Genomic DNA, 21627 nt, shown 5'->3' with positions numbered 1-21627 from the left:
CCTCCGGATTGAAAAAGCCAGCCACGTACTCAGTTGCCAGCCCTCTCCATGCGCGCGCCTCCTTACCTCTGCCTTTATTTCCGCAGCTCCTCTGAGTCTCGGTGTGCTTTTCTCTTTCCTTCTAGTTGTAGAATTTCCGCTCAGCCAGCCTTCCTATGGTTCTGGATGATGTCCGTTTTGGCTTTTAGTTGTAGTTTTGAAGTGGTTGTGCGAGGCAGCAGTTCGGGTGTTTACCTATGCCGCCATCTTGGTTTCTCCTGAAGCAAGTGTTTTTATACTAGAATTTTCTCCTGAAAAATTACCAGGAATTGGGGAAAATGAGAAGTACTTGCTTATTTAATGGTCTCTTAGACCTAAGGATAAGAATCTTTAAGTTCATATTTCTTAATGGATACAATTCTCAAGCATAAAATATTCTCTAAGAGGAAGTCCTGTACCTAGTATCTGGACTGAAGGACCTGGAGAATTAAGGTGAACTGGAGACTTTTGTGACATTTAAAGTTTTAATGTAGTAACCCTCTAAAGAGTATTAGACCCAAGGTTACTGTATCTAGCAAATAGCTCTATGGTAGATCCCAACCTCATTTTCCAGTCACAATATGGTAGAGTATTAAAGATCTATCATAGTTTGTTTATCTTGTTGAGATCTAAGCTGAATTTAGGAGTTAGTAACTAACCAATATAAAGAGAAGAGGGAGGACTCAGCCACTATTAGAGTCTTCAGCCACCACCATTTTCCTTCTATGGTTGGTCAAGTTACCCACTTCAAATTCTGCAGGATAGCTGACACGTTTATGACAGATTGCCTCACACCTGTTTTTACTGATGTTTTTAAGAAGTTTGGGGTTGCCGAAACCGGTTTGGCTCAGTGGATAGAGCGTCGGTCTGCGGACTGAAGGGTCCCAGGTTCGATTCCGGTCAAGGGCATGTACATTGGTTGCGGGCACATCCCCGGTGGGGGGTGTGCAGGAGGCAGCTGGTCGATGTTTCTCTCTCATCGATGTTTCTAGCTCTCTATCCCTTCTCCCTTCCTCTCTGTTAAAAATCAATAAAATATATTTTTTTAAAAAAAGTTTGGGGTGGTTAATGACCATGAAGAACTTAAGAAGTACACCTGGAAGGAAAATAACCTTTTTCCTGATATACTTAAAATGAAGACCAGTCTGGAAAAACATGTGTTGCTATGAATCAGAGGTTTCCAAATATGTTAGGTTGGAGCAATTCAGGGTACAAGTACATGACCCTATTTTGTACATGATTAATTAATACCATGGTATTTTTGATACTTAAGTGTTTGGAGTAAAATGAATCCCTACCAGCCCAGCTGGTATTTCTCAGTGGTTAAGCATTAACCCTGGGTTTCATTCCTAGTCAGGGCACATGCCCGGGTTTCGGGCTCAATCCCTAGGAGGGAGTGTGCAGGAGGCTGATGTCTCTCTCTCTCATTGATGTTCCTATCTATCTCTCTCCCTTCCTCTCTCTCTCAAAATCAATAAAAACAAAATATATTTTTTTAAAAAGAATCCCTATGAGAAGACTACTAGTCAATTAGTCTTCCCAAGTTTTTTTCCCATGATTCTTTAAGATTTGAATCCATTGAGTATCAATTTTTTCCTCTTAAGGTGAGACTAACATCTATTTTCTTGGCACGTGACGCAACCTATGCTTTAGATTTTTCCAAGGATTGAAGAAAATTTTTCACTAGAAGAAGTTCTCTGTCTTATACCACAGAAGTTCTCCCAGCCTATTTTGTGGAAATAGATTGATCATGCTTCCTTCTCCTGCTTCATTTTTTAAAAAATGCCTATCACACGTGGGGTATCTCAAGATTTTATATCTAAACCTGAAACTGAGAAATACTGTCACCCATTCATTCTCTCAGAGCAGAAACGTGGTCTTGGACCGCTTTTATGGCACTTGTTACAAATGCAGATTTCTGGTCCCTACCCAGATTTGCTGAATCAGAATGTCTGAAGAGGACCAAGGAATGTAATTTTTCCATCGGTTCTTTTTCTACATCAATTATAATTAGTATTGTGTTGGTTTTTCTTTATCCAAGGTTAGAATGAGGGGAAAAAAACATCTACAACCCCTCCCTGTTTTTTCTTAATGTTTTTGAGGACAGCTCTGTCTTGTTATTTGATGTTCAGTGTCCATGGCATGAAATCTCAGATTTAAGAGCTAGAACAAAACTTTTTCTGTCCTGTGAACTGGTCAGTATGTTTCCTTTGTTAACTAGTGCTTGTCAAATTGGACTAATTCTCAGAATCACTTGAAGAACTTTCAAAACACACACTACTTACCAGACCTCATACAAGACTCATTCATCAGAACCTCCAGGTTAGGAAGGATCCGTGTGAGAGTGATAATTACCCTGTTTCAAAATCCCTACGTGGAACAATATCTAGTTAATTCACCATGTTCACTTTTTGCTTGGCTTCCTAGAAGCTAGTCTTGAAACATTTTTTCTTGGAATTCAGTTCTTTAATATAATTATTCTCCTTTTTCTTTCCCATTTTATTACTTGTCTCATTTAGTATGTTTTTAATGAATTTCAACTTCAAAGGAATAATTATCCTTTGGACCATCACATTTCATGCAATAGCATTTAAACCTAAAATAAATCAGTTATTAGGATTACAGAGTGAAAGGATATTGTGAGCATAAAAGTCTCATCATTCAGAGTTTATGGAGACTTCATGGAAATTATTGTTTGAAAAGCACACTGAAAATCATTGCTATTAAATGCCATATACATAAGTTCTTGGTCCCCCTTTATTCCCTTCGCCATTGGAACCCCCAAGACTGAATACACTGATCTCCATTCTTGTTATTCACCACCTCAAAGATCTAACCCATGTTAGTGGTGTTAACCATTACCACCATGCTGAATAATTTCCAGATGTGCTTGAGCTGGAACCATTCACCAAAACCCCAGGCCTAAATATTTTGCTATCTGCAGGAATTCTTCATTTGGCTGTCTCCCAAAGTCCAGACATCAATGTGAAGAAAGTCAATACATCTAAAACCAAACTCTTCTCTTATTCCACAGTTTTATATTCCTAATTACCACCCTTCCCAACTCACCATTTGGATAAATAGCATCACCATTATCCCATGCCCCAAGCTGCATTGGTCCTTAATCACTCCTATTTCTTTTAATCCCCACTCCACTTAGCAGAGCAATATTTACACTATAGTTTGAGGATGTGGATTCAATTTGACGACCAAAGAAAATGCTGGTGGGTAGGAGTGATGCTCAGAAGGACTGATAAATTGCCTAGGAAATGCGAGTGGCTTGCTTCACAGGGACAAAGGCTATCATTTGTCTTAGTCTCGGGGACTTATCCCTTTTTCTTTCCTTCCCTGAGCTAGTGCTCATTTCCCCAATTAAAATAAACTACTAGTAATTGAATTCCGTGTACATGGTCTATTCCTGTTTCCATTTGTCATGGTGGTGGTGATAGCAACAGTTTAGTAATAATATTCCTCATCTGTAGAAAAGAAATGATAGTAATTCAATTTGTTGTTATGAGTATTAAATGTTCATAGTGTTTAGTACAACCCTTTGCACCCAGTAAATACTAGTTGCTCTTATTTTGTCATTGTTGTTAACAATATATTCACATATTCTTCTATGATTATCTCACTTTGACTTGTACCATTTAAGCTCCAAAAAATACCATCTTTATTCTTTAGTAAATTCTTACCATAACTTTATAAGATAAAATTCACATTCTTCACCTTGGGAGTTAAAATTCAATAGTTGTAAAATCCTAAACATGTTATTTTACAGAGCCTCTGTTTCCTTATTTGAAATAGGGATAACATTATGTTCCAGGTTAATATAAGGTTAAAATTACTAATATTTATCAACAGTGCTTGGGGGACTGCAAAGAATTGTCTACATTTTAGCTGTTTTCATTTGTGCTGTAAGCTTTGTCTTAGGCTGATGCAATCAAGAAAACAGCTCCAAAGAATCTTTGGCCACCACCCCAAGACCTTGGTTCTACTAGGCAATGAGCCATACATCATTTTTTGATGGCTACAAGATATCAGCTCAGTTCAACCAGTTACAAATTCCCTGAGGCATAAGACCTTCTAATTATAGAAGCCGTTTACGAAAGCATTTTGCACAGAATGATGCAAAAAGAGAATGATTCATTCTCCTCAGGTGAAAGTGATGTACTGCGTGCTTCCTGGCAGCTGGAAGTACCCAGCTGCCTTTTGAAGCATCCCCAAATAAGCTGCTGTGCCCAGCATGTGCCAACCCCCAGGAAATGACCCATTTTAGGGCCCTCTTGAAAGCATAACAAATTCAAACTAAGACCCCTTCCTCCCTCTGTGTCTGCTGAGGTTATTTCAGATATCCTCCCCACCATACATCTCCATAGCTCTTGGTAGTTGCCTCAAATACAAGTCACTCCACCCATCTATTATTCTCATTCACTTGTGTTCATGCTACTGTTGATTTTTTTCTCCTCTAATCTAACCACCTCTTGCTATTCCTCTACATCCAGAACCTTTCTACCAGATGGTTCATGTTCTTATTTGCCCCAAACCCCTTCCTCCATAACTTCTGGTAATAGACTCACCCTACCCATAGGGAAAAGCATGTGACTAAAGTGGGCCACAAGAGTTGACCCGGAAATGATCAAGCAACCAAGCCAGCCTAGTCTAAGTCTTTCCTTGGTATTGTTCTGATAGACCTTCAAGTGACCATATTCTCTGCCATGTAAATAACATCTATTTACAATAGGGGAAAAATGACACCAAACAAACAAAGAAAGCAACAAGAGGGATGAAGAAATAGAGTCCTACTCTTCCTGTAAGCGGCCTGAGGTGACCTCTGAAAGTGGTTCGCTATTCACTTGACCCAGAAAACCCCACAAACATGCAAATCAAGAGGTTCAAATCTTCATGTTCACTTTACAAACACTCATGAAGCTACCCAGGCCATCAAGGGTATGTGTATCCGAAAAGCCACCAATTACCTAAAGGATGTCACTTTACAGAAGCATCATGTGCCAGTCTGTCATTACAGTGGTGGAGTTGGTAGGTGTGCCCAGGCCAAACAGTGGGGCTGGACGCGGGGTCAGTGGCCCAAAAAGAGTGCTGAATTTTTGCTGCCCATGCTTAAAAATGCAGAGAATCATGCTGGACTTAAGGGTGTAGATGTAGACTCTCTGGTCATTGAGCACATCCAAAGCTCCCAAGATGCCATGTAGAACCTGTACAGAGCTCAAGGGCCAATTACCCATACCCGAGCTCTCCCTGCCACATTGAGATGATCCTTACTGCAAAAAGAACAGATTGTTCCCAAACCAAGAGTGGTTACCAGAGCCCAAAAGGTTACCAGAGAGCTATGGAGATAGTGCCTAAAGGAAGATGCGACCTTCTCTGGAAGAGGCCAAGCATGCAGGGTAGGAGCTTGCAGTGCCTGACTGAGCACATCAGTGGTACAAAGGCTCACCGTGTCTGCCCAGTGTGCTGGAGCTGCCCTCTGGGCCGGCCAAAACTTTGCTACTCAGTCTGAAGCTCTTCCTGCCCAGTCCTCCTTCCTTCCTTTCACGGATGTCAGACCTGTGCTATACTCTGAAGGCTTTCCCTGCTGACTCCTCTTCCCTTTATATTTCACAAATGTTATTGTCAATAAATCTCTTATGATTCTAAGTCTGTTTTGGCATCTGTTTCCTGCAAAACCCAATTAGACAACCACACATCCTCTGTCTTGCCAAATACAAATGACCACCTCAGGTCCTAGCGCCGACCAGAGTATGGTAGGTTTATGCGGCTCAAAGACCAGTGGGGATATTTTCTCATAAAAGAGTGAAAAATAATTAAATTTTAAGATATGAAAAAGTCAATTTCAGTTTAAAAACTCAACTTCAATGGAATAATTAACTTCCAAATGACCTAGAGCCCTTCCATTGCACCCTTCACCGAGCAAGTCTTGAAAACACCCATCGCGTCAGTGATTGTTTGTCTATTATCTGTCTTTCATTCCAGGCATATGAGTTTCAAGAACAAAGACTCTTTCCTTTGGGGATAATAAAAATGTTCTAAAGTTAGATTATTGTGATGGCTGCACAACTTTGTAATACACTAAAAACCATCAAATTGTGCACCTGAAATAGGCTAACTATGTGATATAAATTATATCTCAAAGCTATTAAAACATATAACTGAATTATAAGAGATAGTCAGTAGTCGGTGAAGGTTTCAAAGAAGTCACACATGAATGAGATTTAGAGGAATGGTAGGAGTGTCCTAGGGGGGAAGAGGAGAAAACATTCTGGACAGAAGCAGTAGACACAGAGCCAGGGGAGAGCGCATGCTATAGAGTGTACAGTGTGAAGTCAGTAAGGCTGGTACTAGGAGATTGGGGCCTATCTAGGCAGGGTTTGAGCTTGTCTGAGTAAGCAGGGGTCAAATCATCATGGGCTAGTCATGGGGAAACCACCAAAATCTTTGAGCTTATTTGAAGCATCATTCTAATGTAAAAACTGGAAGGCCATTTGGAGGTGAGTGAAACCAGTAATCATTTGACCAGAAAGGAGGAACACAATAATCCTATCTAATAAAAGAGTAATATGCAAATTGACCATCATGCCAACACATAAGATGGCTGCCCCCATGTGGTCAAAGATGGCTGCCCCCATGTGGTCAAAGATGGCTGCCCCCATGTGGACACAAGATGACCAGCAGGGGAGGGCAGTTGGGAGGGATCAGGCCTGCAAGGGAGGGCAGTTGGGGGCAATTAAGCCTGCAGGGGAGGGCAGTTAGGGTGACCAGGCCGGCAGAGGAGGGAAGTTGGGGACAACTGTGCCTGCAGGGAAGGGCATTTGGGGGGGGGGGCGCCCAGGCCTGCAGGGGAGAGCAGTTGGGGGGGGGGGGACCAGGCCTGCAGGGGAGGGCAGTTAGGGGTGACCAGGCCTGCAGGGGAGGGCAGTTAGGGGCAATCAGGCTGGCAGGGGAGCAGTTAGGCATCAATCAGCCTGGCAGGGGAGTGGTTAAGGGGTGATCAGGCTGGCAGGCAGAAGCGGTTAGGGGTAATCAGGAAGGCAGGCAGGCTAGAAGTTGGGAGTCAGCAGTCCTGGATTGTGAGAGGGGTCCCAGATTGGAGAGGGTGCAGCCTGGGCTGAGGGACACCCCCCTCCCCCGTGCACTAATTTTGTGCACTGGGCCTCTAGTAGCTAATATTTATAGAGCCCTAACCCTCTACTGAGCACTTTCCTTGAATCATCTATTCAGTTGCTAAAGTAGGTACTTACAGTAATATTTTTATAGATGATTTCCAGGTGGCTTGCTCCCTCACCTCCTTGAGGTCTTCAGGCAAATGCAACTTCCCAAAACTGTCCCTATTCCCTTGCTTTATTTTTCTCTGGGACCCTCATCTCAGTTTAACATGTTCTACTTTTTTAAATCTTGTTTAAAGATTCCCCATCGCTAGACTGAAAGCCCAACAGAACGGGTTAATTTGTATTTTTCATTCAGTTCTCTATCCCCAGTGCCTAGCTACCCAATAAATATTCTTTGAATAAATGAATACATAAATGAATGAGTCAATCAAGACTCACAGAGTTTAAGTAACTTGTTCATGATCACACAGATAATAAGTGGCAGAATTCTGATTCAAAACCCCGCATCCTTTGCCCAGCCAATGTGGCTCAGTGGTTGAAGGCCAACCTACGAACCAGGAGGAGGTCACCGTTGGATTCCCAGTCAGGGCACATGCCCTGTTTGTAGCGGTGATTCCCTCTCATCATATCTCTCTCTCCCTCTCTCTGAAATAATAAATAAATAAATAAATAAATAAATAAATAAATAAATAATTCTTTTTTTTAAAGAAGTGATACTCAACAAGGAAGCAGGCACTGACACCCAGCCCAAGGTAGCCAGGAGGGTGGGAAAGCATGCTTGTGGCCCTGCACGCTACAACACGTGGCGGTCAGCGACCGGGCTGGGGATTTAGCCTGTTAACTCCGCTCAGGAAGTTTGTGCCTCAACCCTTGGCCTGGCGCGGAGCAGGGGGCACGTTGCTTGGCTCAGGCTTCTGCCCTCGCCGGCCGGTACTGTCGGCCTCCGGTCGCCAGGCGGCGCTGTGGGCTGCCAGGGCGACCGCGGCACAAGCGAGCGCCGCCTCCCTGCTGCGCATGCTCGTCCCGCCGTGGGCTCGCTTTTTTTTTTTTTTTTTTCCGGGCGGCCCCGGCGGCTGCGTACTGGCTGTGGGATGGGAAGTGAAGCCCCAGCGAGCGGCGGCGGCGGGGCTGTGAGGAGCAGCCAGGGGGAGGCGGCGGCGGCGGCTGGTTGGTGAGCAGCGGGAAGACCGGAGCCGGGCGGAGCACCTGCAGCGCGGGCGGCGGCTTCACCATGGCGATTCGCAGGAAGAGCACCAAGAGCCCCCCGATCCTGAGCCACGAATTCATCCTGCAGAATCACGCGGACATCGTCTCCTGTGTGGCGATGGTCTTCCTGCTGGGGCTCATGTTCGAGGTGAGCCCGCCCCGCGCCCCGGGCGCCCGGGGTCGGGGGGAGGTGCCGGCCCCCCGAGGTGCGGGCCTGGGGCTGCGGGGCCTGGCCGCGGACCGCCGCGTCGCCCCCCGCCGCGGACGGACGCGCTGCCCGCCCTCCCTCCCCTCCAGCCGCCGCCGCCCCCTCCTGCGCCGCGCAGTTCCTGGTTCCCGCGGAGGGTTACGTGGCAGCCGGCGAGGGGCCGAGGCGGCGGGGGCGGCCCTGCGCTGCCGAGCTGGCTGCGGCGGGGGGCAGGGGGCGGGCTCGGGGATGGCCGGCCTGGCGGCGGGCGCGTCCCGGGCGAGGGCTGGGGTGACGTGGAGGCCAGGCCAGGGGGGCCCGGAGACCGCGGGTGCGGGTCGGGGTCCCCGCAGCCCCGAGTTTGGGGGTGAAGGAGAACAAACGGAGCCTGGCGTGTGCTGCCCGCTGGCTGGCCGGCGGCCGCGGGGCAGCGCGGAGCGCACGGGCTGGGCACACGGGGCCGCACCGATTGTTTCCGTTCTCGACTCCCGGGCTGGTCGTATCCCCAGCCAGTTCCCCAACTTTTTGCCCTGGCGCGTGCTCTTTCCTTAGAGACACGAGAGCCGATGCCTACAGCGAGGTCCTGAGCAGCCGTGCCCAGGAGTCGAGCGGGTTCTGTTCTTGTTCCTTGGAGTAGGAAAGGCTGGAAATGTCAGGAGTGGGTACATTCTCCTCCCACGTTTCCAGGGTTTGGGTGGCTTGCTTAACAGCTGTTGAATGTGGGTGATAAACTTCGCGAGGTGACATCCTGCGGTTTTTTTCCCCTCGCTCCCCACTGTACGTGCCCAATCCTTACCTTCTTTCCCCTTTTTTTCATTTTTCTCGAAAGCCCCTACGCCCTGTCCAATGTACTTATTTTACCTATTTACCGCCTTTCCCCCCTCCTGGAATGTAAGGGCAGACGGTCTGTGATACTCGTATTTCCAGTGCCTAGATTCGTGCCTGAGGGTAGGAGCTGCTTAACTACTCTTGGTTGAATGAGGGACGCTAGGAATTCTTGGGGGGGAAAAACTAGCGGAATGAGACTGCCAATGACCACAGGATGAGTAAAAATTTTAAATGGAGTCCATATAGGCTTTTTAATGTTGTGATCAGGTAGCTTCATACGTATTTTAATTTATTTTTGCTTTTCTTCAAATGGGCTATATTCTAAGTCTAAATGTAGATGTTTTTAATTCCTGGTAATGTCATTTATTTCCACGTAGTCTGTTGTGAAGGAGGGAGTAGGTGTAGAGGAAGGAAAGGTAAAAGGGAACTAACTATGGGAACTCACTTCCCTTGAGACTGGGCCTGTGCTGCTTACCTGCTCCTGACTGAAGGCTCAGCCTCGGGTTTTTGCTCTGAGCAAGGAAATAACATCACCTGTGTGTGCTGTTCTCACAGCCGGACATGCAGGGACCCGGTAACATGGTGTGAAGGCACCACGTGAGCACTGTGTGAATGTAGGATACTATTAAAAGTGCAGTGCTAAACATTTGTACTCCCTTTCTGAATTTTCTGTTTGTTTATACTTTCTGCTTTGTTATTAGAAGTAATACTTTTGTGGTCTCGCTGGGTAGCTCAGTTGGTTATAGCGTTGTCCCAAAACACCAAGGTTGCCAATATGATCCCGTCAGGGCACATACAAGAATCAACCAAGGAATGTATGAATAAATGCAACAACAAATCAATATTTCTCTCTCTCTCTCTCTCTCTCTCTCTCTCTCTCTCTCTCTCTCTCTTCCACTCTCTTCCACTCTCTCCTAAAATCAATAAATAGAAATATTTTTCAAAAAAAGAAATAATACTTTGTATAAATTTGTCATAATCCATCTCCATATGGTAAGAATTCGTGACTTTAAAGATAGAATTTAGGAGTACTGTTACAATGCTTTGAATTAAACGGAATATAAATCAGGAATACTGACCCTTAGAAAAGGCTCACTTTGCTTTTATGTAAGATATTTCACATTGTCTTATCACAATTCTAGGGAAATTCACCATCTGTACCGTGTCTCATGTGTTAATGATTTTTTTAACAGTGAGTGCATTTTTGCCTTTATGTAAACATGTAAAATTTGTAAAGCTGAATAGATATAACAACAGTCTAAAAAGTTTTTAGGGTCAGTTCAAAAGAACATTAAAGTAGTATACAGGAAAGAAAAGTTTTCAAGTTGTACATTTTTCTTACCATATGTTAAAGTTTTGGGATTTGAAAGCATGTTATCTACATACAGGGAAAAATTGACCAGGTTAGTTTTGCTATTTTAAAGTAATTGCTTGTAGCCCTGGCCAGGTAGCTCAGTTGGCATTGTCCCATCCATCAAGGTTTTGGGTTCCATCCCTGATTAGGGCACATATACACATACAAGGAGAAACCAATGAATGCATAATGTTTCTCTTCCTCTCTCCCTTTCCCTCTCCCTCTTTCTAAAATCGATAAATTGAAAATAAGTAAATAAAGTAACTGCAGATAAATCTCAAAGTTAACATAATTATAGAATGACAGTAATTGTGCTAGAATAATAGAAAAGTCGATGTTTTTGCAGTAGAGCTAAGCCTTTTGTGTGACTATATTGAGGACATATCAGGATTTATGGTGAAGTTGACAAAGCAATAATAGTTACTATATTACTAACCAAAATGAAGAATCGATATAGAAATACCATTGAAGCATAAATGCTAGAGCTTAAGGGTTCCATGTTCAAGTTAGAGCTTTACAGCTTGCAAACTGGATGACCTAAGGCATGTCGTTTAACTTCTCAGAATTATTTCCTTCTCTGTAAAATGGGGCTCATTGACAAACTCAGAGAATAAAATATAATGCCTATCTAGTACAGTGGCATACAAGAGATATGCCATAAGAGGTAGCTGTTATTATTCCTTAGATATTTATAAAAATGGGAAAATACAAGACAGCATTTTTATGTGAGAGAAGGGTCCAACCATTAGTATTTAAAGAGATTATACAGGGTGGGGCAAAAGTAGGTTTACAGTTGTTCATATGGAAAATAATACAAGAATAAACTGTGTTTTATGTCTCACAACTGCAAACCTACTTTTGCCCCACCCTGTGTATACTGAAAAGATTGATGAAGAAGTAGTATGTTTGGGGGAAATGTAAGACTTTAATTTCCAGGAAACTTGGTGATATCAAAAATTGCTTATGAAATTTGAAATCATGTTTTTAGTATAGTCAGCATCTGTTCACATAATGCAAATTATGGTCTATAATTAGTGGCTTTGTATTTGAGTTGGGAAAGTTTGAACAGTCGAAAAATGGAAGGATACTTGGGAAGCTTTCTGAAAGTGAAGCTAGAGGAGTTGTGGGTTTCCAAGAGGAATATTTTTTTCTGGAAGGGAGTTACTTCCCAGGTATTCAGGAGTCTAGGTTGTGTGGGCTGTGCAGGTTTGGGGGACATTTACAATTACAACCACCTTGGAATAGTTTTTGGAGGTTTGTTTTTAAGCATGACTTGTCTTAATACCAACATTTTCTTCCCTTTTTTTTTTTAAGAACCTAATTTTATATAAACTGGTGGGAAAGTGGAATTTGGTATTCAGAAATTGTCCTTTTATCTTTCAGGCACCTGGTCAATGTAATAGTCACACCAACCTCTAACAAGCACAGAATACTAACTCCTGTGTATAACAAAAAGAAAAAAATACTAAGCTCCACTGGCAGCTACTTAAATGTATGATAGTCTTGATGTTGCATCCAACATGGAATTAAACAGTTCATTAGAGTTTGTGGTAACCTATTTAAGATGTATCTGAATAAGTCATTTTTTCTTGTAAATGGAGAATGGTGCTGTAAATGTCCAGAACTGCCACAAATGCAGTAATTTTACTTTTTAATGCATTATATATTTCTGTAGTATGTTTTATTCCAGGCTAATTTGTCTTACTATTAATTAATTATAAAATTAGTTTAAAGAATTGCTGGCTGTAGTGTGTGGCTTAGGGGGCCTAGAAATGGTTCAGAATGTGATGACTGGTTTAATTTTCTAGAAACTTTTTGGGAGTATGTAGTTTGTATTTTTTCTCTTATTCTACGTTAAATATATAAGTATATATAAATATATATATATATATATATATATATATATATATATATTGATTTTAGAGAGGAAGGGGAGGGAGAGAGAGAGAGAGAAACATCAATGATGAGAGAGAATTGTTGATTGGCCCCCACTGGGAATAAAGCCCTCAACCCAGGCATGTGCCCTGACCAGGAGTAAACCGTAACCTCCTGGTTCATAGATTGACACTCAACCACTGAGCCACACTGGCCAGGCTTCTTCTTAATGTCACATGATAAACTAGCTGAAGGCCAGACTTTAATTTTATTTGGAAGCCTAGCATAAAAGGATAATCTAATTTGTTTTTGCTTTTGGTATTTGATATTCAATTAATCTTTGAAGAAGTTCACTTGTCATTTGTAAGGGGCTCTTAAAAAGTTGTCTTGTCTATTTGGCCGTGACCTCATATGCTAAACTAGAAACGAGGGTGTGAGTGTGTGTTATATGTGTTTATGTTTATATATATAAAGTCTAAACAAAGATATTAAAAAATGAAGTTTAGTAATCAATTAACTTTATTAAAAAGAATTGCATGAAAGCAGTGTTACCCAGGAAATTCATACCATCATTCTGCTCTAATGTATCCATGTGAATGATTCAAATTATAACAAGCCTTACTGGCTTTTTCTATTCAAGTGACCTTTATATATCTACCAGAGTTAAGTGACTCACTTTAGTGTCATATCCTGGGCTTTATCACACAGACCTGCTTACTTCCAGGTCCTGAATTCTAGTGTAGCAGAGGCTCAGCCACAACTTACCCGTTCACCTTCATCCTCCTTCTCATTTGTCTGCTCCCAGCTAGTCCAAGCTTTCCGGGTCCCTTGGCCCCCTTTCCCTTACTCCAGTGCGTGAGCCCCCTCATTGCTTTGCTTTCTCTGCAGACTTGAACTGCTTATCCACACTCTCCCTCAGCTTTGTTTCCCTCTTGGTCTTTCTCCCCATTCATCCTGCCAATAGCCAGCCATCTTCCCAGCCTGCCACCTGCCTTTCCTGTGCCTCCCCATTTGTGGATTGCTAAAAATTGCCAGAGGAAGGCATACACTCAATGTTGCCCTACCCAAGCTCAGTCTCTCCCATCATAAAAACAACATAAATCCTGACCTGGCATCTGTCACTAGGTACCGCTTTGTTCCTCTTCGGTTCCTCAGTCCATTGTGATTGGCTTTCACTCTCATTACTTTGTTGAAACAACTCAAGCCGTGACCACGACTTCTAAGATTGTCCGTTCCATTGCACTCTTTTCCCGCCACGTGTTCTTTGAAACTTTGACTTTATTAACCACGCCTTTTTGACATGTTTCCCCCTTGGCTTTGGGGGCATCAAGCTCTCTTCATTCTCTTTCTGCGTCTCTGATCATTTCTTATTTTGCCACCAGCTTTTTCTGTGCCCACTCCACAGTCTGATGTCCTATTTGTCTACGAATACTGTACCCTGTCCATAGATGATTTATGTACTTTCAACAACTTCAGTTACTACCTATAAATAGAGATGCCCAAGTCTTTAAGCTAGCGTCTCCCTGCAGAGTTCCAGACTTAGGCTTTAGCTACCTACAGAAATCTAAGTATCTAGAACTCAGTTTCTTCTTTTTTTCCTCAAACCTGCTGTTCCTTCTGTATTCCACATTTTTATTAATAACGTTACTTTTCACTTTGGCTATAAGCATCAATACATAATCATTGACTCTTGCTTACCAAGCCTTATTCTGCCTCGAAAGTCCCACTTCTATCCCACTACGACTGCCTTAGTTCCGGCCTTATTATCTTTCATGTGCTCTCTTGCAGAAGTTTTATACTTGACTTGCATACTTACTCCAGATTTATATTTTATCTAGTATTTATCTATTATATATAAAAGCCTAAGTGACCGTTCGACCATCCGACCGGTAGCTATGACATGCACTGACCACTAGGGGGCAGACGCTCTGACCGGTAGCGATGACATGCACTGACCACTAGGGGGCAGACGCTCTGACCGGTAGCGATGACATGCACTGACCACCAGGGGGCATATGCTCAACACAGGAGCTGCTGAGCTGCGGTGACTTAGCTGCGGTTCTCAGGTGATGCACCCAGAACCAGAGAGGAGGGAGCTTGATTCTGGGGTGCGTCACCCAAGAACTGCCCTCTCACAATCTGGGACCCCTGGGGGGGGGGCGCGTGTCAGAGAGCTAGTTTCGGCCTGATCCCTGCAGGCCAGGCTGAGGGACCCCACTGGTGCACGGATGCACCGGGCCTCTAGTTCAGTAATATTGAGCCATCACCTAATATGTGCCAGGCCTCATGCTAGTCTCTAGCATATGGTGATGAGCAGAAACAGGCATGGTCCCCGCTCTTACAGGGCTTACTTTCTAATGAGTGAGACAGAAACTGTTAATATAATCACACCAAGAGTATGTGTTTTGAAAGGAAGACAGTTCTCCGAGATAATCTAACAAAGGAAATGACCTGCTCTAAGGGACAGGACAGGCTTACTTAAAAAGGTGTGACTGAACTAGGATCTGAAGGCTGAAGGTTTCCTAGCAGTTTTAGGTAGAGCTGCACAGACCCTGGGATAGGAGGAATGCCACAGGCAAGAGAACAGGAGGAAATGCTCAGAGATGAGGCTGGATGAAGGCCAAGGGGAGGGGTCAGACCATGGATTGTTGTTTGGGGCATATTGGAGATTTTGTTCTTCATCTGAGAAAGAACAGGAACCTAACAAAGGATTTTTGGGCAGAGGGTGTGCATGGGGAGATGTGTTAACGTGATCAGAAGATGATTCTGGTTGTAGTGTGGAGTCTGGGTCTGAGGAGACTTGAGAAACCACTTAGTAAGCCACAGCCCGCTACTAAAAAGCACATATGAACTTCCCTCTCCTCAAAATTCTCTGGTGTGAAATAAAATCTAAACTTACTTAGATCAAGAAACAAGGTACTGCCAAAACCGGTTTGGCTCAGTGGATAGAGCGTCGGCCTGCGGACTGAAGGGTCCCGGGTTCGATTCCGTTCAAGGGCACGTACCTTGGCTGCGGGCACATCCCCAGTAGGGGGTGTGCAGGAGGCAGCTGATCGATGTTTCTCTCTCATCGATGTTTCTAACTCTATCCTTCTCCCTTCCTCTCCGTGAAAAATCAATAAAATATATTAAAAAAAGAAAAAAGAAAGAAAAAGAAACAAGGTCCTAATAGTACACCTATGGATGAGGACAGTGGGGGGGGAGGGGTAAGAGCAGAGGGTGGGGTGGGAACCGGGTGGAGGGGAGCTATGGGGGGAAAAAAGAGGAACAATTGTAATAATCTGAACAACAAAGGTTTATTAAATTTTTTTTTTAAAAAGAAGCAAGGTCCTTTCTAGCACCAATAGCTTGTCTAGGTTTTTCTGCCACTTCTGATGTGTGCCCATGCCAGGCCTGTGTTTATTGCTATTTGACTTTTGCACTTTCTGTCTCTGCTGCCTACACTGCCCTCTTCATCCCCCTCATCAACTTATTTTTCAATGAGACAACTCCCTCACCACATCCTCTCAGAAGTCTTTCCAGAACATGCCTCATTCCCCACCCAAGAAAAAAAAAACAAAAAACAAAACAGTTTGTTTATCCTGAATACCCATTGGCACTGATTCTATCCTATCTAATAATAGACAAATATGCAAATTGACCATACCTCCGACACACCCACAAGCCACGCCCACCATCCAATCAGAGTGAGTATGCAAATTAACCCAAACCAAGATGGCTACAGCCACAGAGAGCAAGGTTTCCCAGGTAACAGAGGAAGCCAAGCTTTCCATCTGCCCTTGCCAGGCCTAAGCCTCCACTCAAGCTACAAAGTTTCAATTATAGAAAGTAAACAAATTCAAACAAATGGTGGCAGAATGGAGCTTGAGAGAGCAGGCCAGGGTTGCCGCCGGCAACAGGGGAAGCAAAGCTTTCCACACACCCTGGCCAGGCCCACCCGCTTAAGGCAACAAAGTTTCAATTATAACCCCAACACAAATGGCTGCCAGCCATGGAGGGAGCCCCAGGCTTGGCTTGGCTCCGCTCCAGGCTACAAAGTTTCAATTGTAGAAGGAAAATAAATTCCAGATACCAGGGCCTCCGCTTGGGTTACCAGGGGGCGTGGCCAGCCTGCAAACCACCACAGGCCCCTCGCTCAGGCCACCCCACACCCCAAGGGAAACCCCACCTGATCTGGGACGCCCTTCAGGGCAAACCAACTGGCCCCCACCCCTGTACCAGGCCTCTATCCTATCTAATAAAAGAGTAATATGCAGATTGATCATCACTGCAACACACAATATAGCTGCCCCCATGTGGTCAAAGATCCTGCCCCCATGTGGACACAAGATGGCCACCACAAGATGGCCAGCAGGAGAGGGCAGTTGGGAGGCACCCGGCCTGCAAGGGAGGGCAGTTGAGAGGGACCAGGCCTGCAAGGGAGGGCAGTTGGAGGTGATCAACCCTGCAGGAGAGGGCAGTTAGGAGTGACCAGGCCAGCAGAGGAGGGAAGTTGGGGGCAAACAGGCTGGCAGCAGAGTAGTTAGGGGGTGATCAGGCTAGCAGGCAGAAGCGGTTAGGGGCAATCAGGAAGGCAGGCAGGCAAGCAGTTGGGAGCCAGCAGTCCTGGATTGTGAGAGGGATCCCAGATTGGAGAGGGTACAGGCTGGGCTGAGGGACAACCCCCCTCCGTGCACGAATTTTGTGCACTGGGCCTCTAGTAGTAGTATAATAATTTTGTCTTCCTGGCCCAACTAAATTCGTAGTCATCAAGGATTGTATCATTCACCTTTGTTCTATTTTCTTGTCTGGTACCTATAAATATTCAGGAAGCATTCAATATTTCTCTTCTGCCCTAACCGGTTTGGCTCAGTGGATAGAGTGTCGGCCTGCGGACTCAAGGGTCCCGGGTTCGATTACGGTCAAGGGCATGTACCTTGGTTGCAGGCACATCCCCAGTAGGGGGTGTGCAGGAGGCAGCTGATCGATGTTTCTCTCTCATTGATGTTCCTAACTCTCTATCCCTCTCCCTTCCTCTCTGTAAAAAATCAATAAAATATATTAAAAAATAAAAAATATTTCTCTTCTGCCCACTTTACTTTTACCAGTAGTTGGGTCAGTTAAATGTTTATTGACCACTTAGCTATGCCAGGTGTATGGGAGATCACACATACACTACAGACCCTTTGTCATGGCTACTGTGTTCCCATTTCTTTTAATTTACATTAACTTTTTTTTTTCTCACTAGGACCTGTGTGTTCATTAGTCTAGAGTAGAGAAACTATCTTTCAAATCACCATTTAGTGGAACTGCAGAGATTATTTCTTTTGAAATCTTTAAGTTAGGAGTGAATTATACAATCTCATGTGAACAGAATGCTCTTAGGTGAACTCCCATCCTCAGTTCCTTGGTGATCAAGAATTTCATTTGTGCCTGTCAGGGTGCCGCAGGAACTAGGGTGCCCTTGGTTCTTAGACTTGGGGACAGAAGCTGTAATATTTTCCCTCTGATCAACTATTGGTAGGTCACAAATTGACTTGATCTTTTTTTTTCCTTTCTAGATATCAGCAAAAGCGTCTATCATTTTTGTTACTCTTCAGTACAATGTTACCCTCCCTGCAACAGGTAAGTAGTTTTCTTTTAGAAGTTCACATGGACAAACTGGGGAATTTCCGTGAACACTAGGTTCTTCATTAATTTTTCACAAATCTCATTCATGATTAGACTGAATGTTATTTTGATATTTTGTAATGTAAGATCTGATGTTTTTGGTTGACTTCACCCTATGTATTATATGGAAATGAGTTTTTATGTGTTTAGTGTTTGTTGTACATTTTTGTAAATGAGCTTGAAATTCTGTCCAAGAACTTTTTTTTTTTTTTTTTTTGCCTTCTCTTCCCTTTAGCATAGATATTTTACATTTGTTTAAGGTATCATTGTTCAACCAAGGTTTCTGAAGGCACAATGTTTAGGTTCGGTTTTTCCAACCAGTGAGTTATGATTTAGACCTATAATAACAGTCCTTTTAAGCCTATTTTATTTTCAGGTTTTTTGTCGTGCTCTACCTATGGCATTATTTCAATTAAGATGTCAGTAAACTCTAGGGGTAATTTGGTAATAGCACCCAAACTATACTTTTATGTTTCATTTCAAAAAGGTTTTCTAAATTATGCTATGTGAAAATCAAGTTGTTACAGGAAGTTGATTGTAGTTGAATACAGTAATATAATTAACTAGCACAGGGGAGGAATGGGGTATTCACTTCATAAAATATTAACATATTCAGGCAGTAAACTTGCCCTGGATTTCTCTATTTAAAATGTAAGATGAATTATGTAACATTGAGTTGGATTTTCCCCATTATATATAGTTTTGTAAATATTTGATTTAGTGACTTAGATATCAGATAACTGAGAACCATAAAGTTGTTTTGAAATTTGAATATGCCAGAGAAAAATGAAGCACTTAACCAACTCCTGAGTATTTGATTAAGCTTTGTTCTAAACAATTACAGCAATTTCAAGGATTAAAAATAATTTTAAGAAGCAGTTGCCTTTATCTCTACAGTGATCAAAACTAAATCAAATACAGGTTAATCTCTTTTTCCTTCAGAATCATAATGAGATGTCTAGTTGGAAAGTAGAGGTAGGAAGTAGAAAATTTCTAAAGTTCTTTAAAAATACAGGCAAGTGGGCTAAGTGTAATGCCTAGAATAATGTCAATTTTACAATTACATTAAATTGTGGCCACCCCCCTCCTGTTTTTTGGTTTTTGATGGCTGTGACTAACATAACATGTGTCAAGTCTTTGTAAGTAATTTCTAGAGCTTTCAATTCCTAGATAGTCTCCTCAATTTTCATTGTTGCCATGACTCAAGATGTCCAAAAGCAAATTACCATGATGTTTCTGTAATACTTATTTATTAGGTTAGTCATCTTTGTTTGTTTCCATAACTATGTTGTACTTAGTGCTGTTTTTATAATCTCATGTATATTTTTGTGTATGTGTGTCCTGTCCTTTTTGGCCTTCAGAAGAACAAGCTACTGAATCAGCATCTTTTTATTACTATGGTATCAAAGATTTGGCTACAATTTTCTTCTACATGCTAGTGGCGATAATTGTTCATGCCATAATTCAAGAGTATGTGTTGGATGTAAGTATACAATCTTAGAAATCTATACTTTGTAAAATACTAGCTCTCCATACTGATTGTCATATTAAATATATTTTATAATTTTAATTATTGATTGTTTTTATTTTTAGAAAATTAACAGGCGTATGCACTTCTCCAAAACGAAACACAGCAAGTTTAATGAATCTGGTCAGCTTAGTGCATTCTACCTATTTTCTTGTATTTGGGGCACATTCATTCTAGTTTCTGTAAGTATATACTATGCTTAAATTTTCATTTCTTAAAGTATTTACATTATATACCCAGAACAGAAAATGAAATCCTATTCTATTTTTTAATGTAAGCAAACCCTGAACCTTAGAAAATCCCTCTTCTATTGCTATATAAGATTAGGTATTCTACTAGTGAACTACTATAAAGCAAGTTTCATGGATAAGTCTCCCTTAGTTTTTATACAGTAAAAATTCTAAACTATGTTTAATGCTTGAGAAAGCCTTATTTGTAGTCAGTTGAATGTTATTTTATATCTTGCAGTCATTTTCAGGCATCTCTGTATTAGCACAAAGGGTAAGATGTCAGTGATACCTATGCTAGGTTACATGAGTTGTAATGTTTCTAGCCATTTCCCCCTTTAAAAACAGTTCAGATATTTTCCAAGCAACTTAAAATGTTGATTAACTTTGCAGTTAAGGCAATCTAAACCTTTAAATGTATCATTCTAACTAATGAGGGGGAAGGCAGTATCAACCTTAGTATTAGTACTCCAGAGTTAACATATTTTTTAGTTTGTCAGGACATATAATTTTTTTAACTACCATGTTAGAGATGAATAAATAGGCAAAGTGAATTTTATCTTAAAGATTGGTTTTAAAAACTAAAAGTGTTAAAAAAATGTTATATTTCATTGGGAAAATATTCTTATTAAAGATGGGTCACTTTAGATTTTTTTTTCTTATGCAAGAATTCTCACTGAGTAGATTTGGTTATCTAAGAAAAAGATTTGGTGGCTATGTGGACATAATCTGTAAAACTTGGCAGCACCTTGATCTTCCATCTCCTGGCTACCTCTGATTACCTAAGATATAATCCAACTCTCCTGCAGCTATTGTACCTCTGTTATGGAACATTTCTATTTTTTTGGTTCGTTGATGTTTGTTTGCATACTTGTATTTTTTACTCTACTGGACTGAAAGAATTTACAAGGCCAGGAATTATGTCTTATTTGACTTCGAACATCCATTGATTTTCACTTCACTAAAGTAAGCAATTCAGCTGAGTTGACAATAACTAAAACAACTGAAGAGTTTGACTTTGGGGGCTCTTTGGAACTTGATGTAGGGAGTTGTAAATGTGCAAGAAATGAAAATACTGTCTTATTTTCCAAGAAGTTTGCATTATACTAATAGACTAATTTTTATATCTTCTTTCTTAGGAAAACTACATCTCAGACCCAACTATCTTGTGGAGGGCTTATCCCCCTAACCTGATGACGTAAGTTATTTCTGGCAGGCTTTTCTTAGTTAAGGACCATGGTCATGTCACTTTTAAGCAGAATTCATTCTTAATCTCTTTAAAACTTTAGGCAAATGCATACAATAGTATATTTTTGGCAGGCCTGCTGCCATAGGAACAAAATTCCTGTGTGTTTTTTTCATGAATGTAATCTTTTCAGTATGTTTGTTAGCTTGAGAATTCTGATTATAACAATCTCTAATTTAGTAGTTGTGTCCCTTTCTTCTCCCCCATCCTTTCTCCTCTTTCCTGCTCCTCCTTCTCCATAGGTTTGCTCTTTTTCTTTGCCTCAGACTCTTTACTCTTTCACTCTTTTATTCTCTTACACTATAAGCTTGAGGGTGGGAATTGTTTCTTTCTAGCCCCCAAGGTTTCTATACGCTGTTGTAAGAAGCTTATTGGCTACAAAAGC

At 42.2% G+C, this 21627-nt stretch overlaps 1 protein-coding gene across 2 annotated transcripts in view; it reads left to right on the top strand.

Annotated features, from left to right (window-relative positions):
• Positions 1-8205: 8205 nt before the first annotated feature.
• Positions 8206-21627, top strand: part of TRAM1 (translocation associated membrane protein 1) — a 30137-nt gene continuing 16715 nt past the window's right edge. Inside the window, exons 1-5 of one of the 2 annotated variants that reach the window (XM_079796261.1) lie at positions 8206-8496; positions 18133-18196; positions 19606-19724; positions 19835-19951; positions 21136-21194. In XM_079796261.1, coding sequence (XP_079652387.1) covers positions 8374-8496; positions 18133-18196; positions 19606-19724; positions 19835-19951; positions 21136-21194 — 482 coding nt within the window. In that variant the 5' untranslated portion in view covers positions 8206-8373. Of the gene's footprint in view, positions 8497-18132; positions 18197-19602; positions 19725-19834; positions 19952-21135; positions 21195-21627 lie in introns of both variants that reach the window. The other variant, XM_079796260.1, reaches the window with a different exon arrangement.

Source organism: Cnephaeus nilssonii (assembly GCF_951640355.1).
Source record: "Cnephaeus nilssonii genome assembly, chromosome: 18".
Classification (NCBI taxonomy): domain Eukaryota; kingdom Metazoa; phylum Chordata; class Mammalia; order Chiroptera; family Vespertilionidae; genus Cnephaeus; species Cnephaeus nilssonii.
The sequence above is the reverse complement of the archived record's forward strand: the minus strand, read 5'-3'. Positions and strand labels throughout refer to the sequence as shown.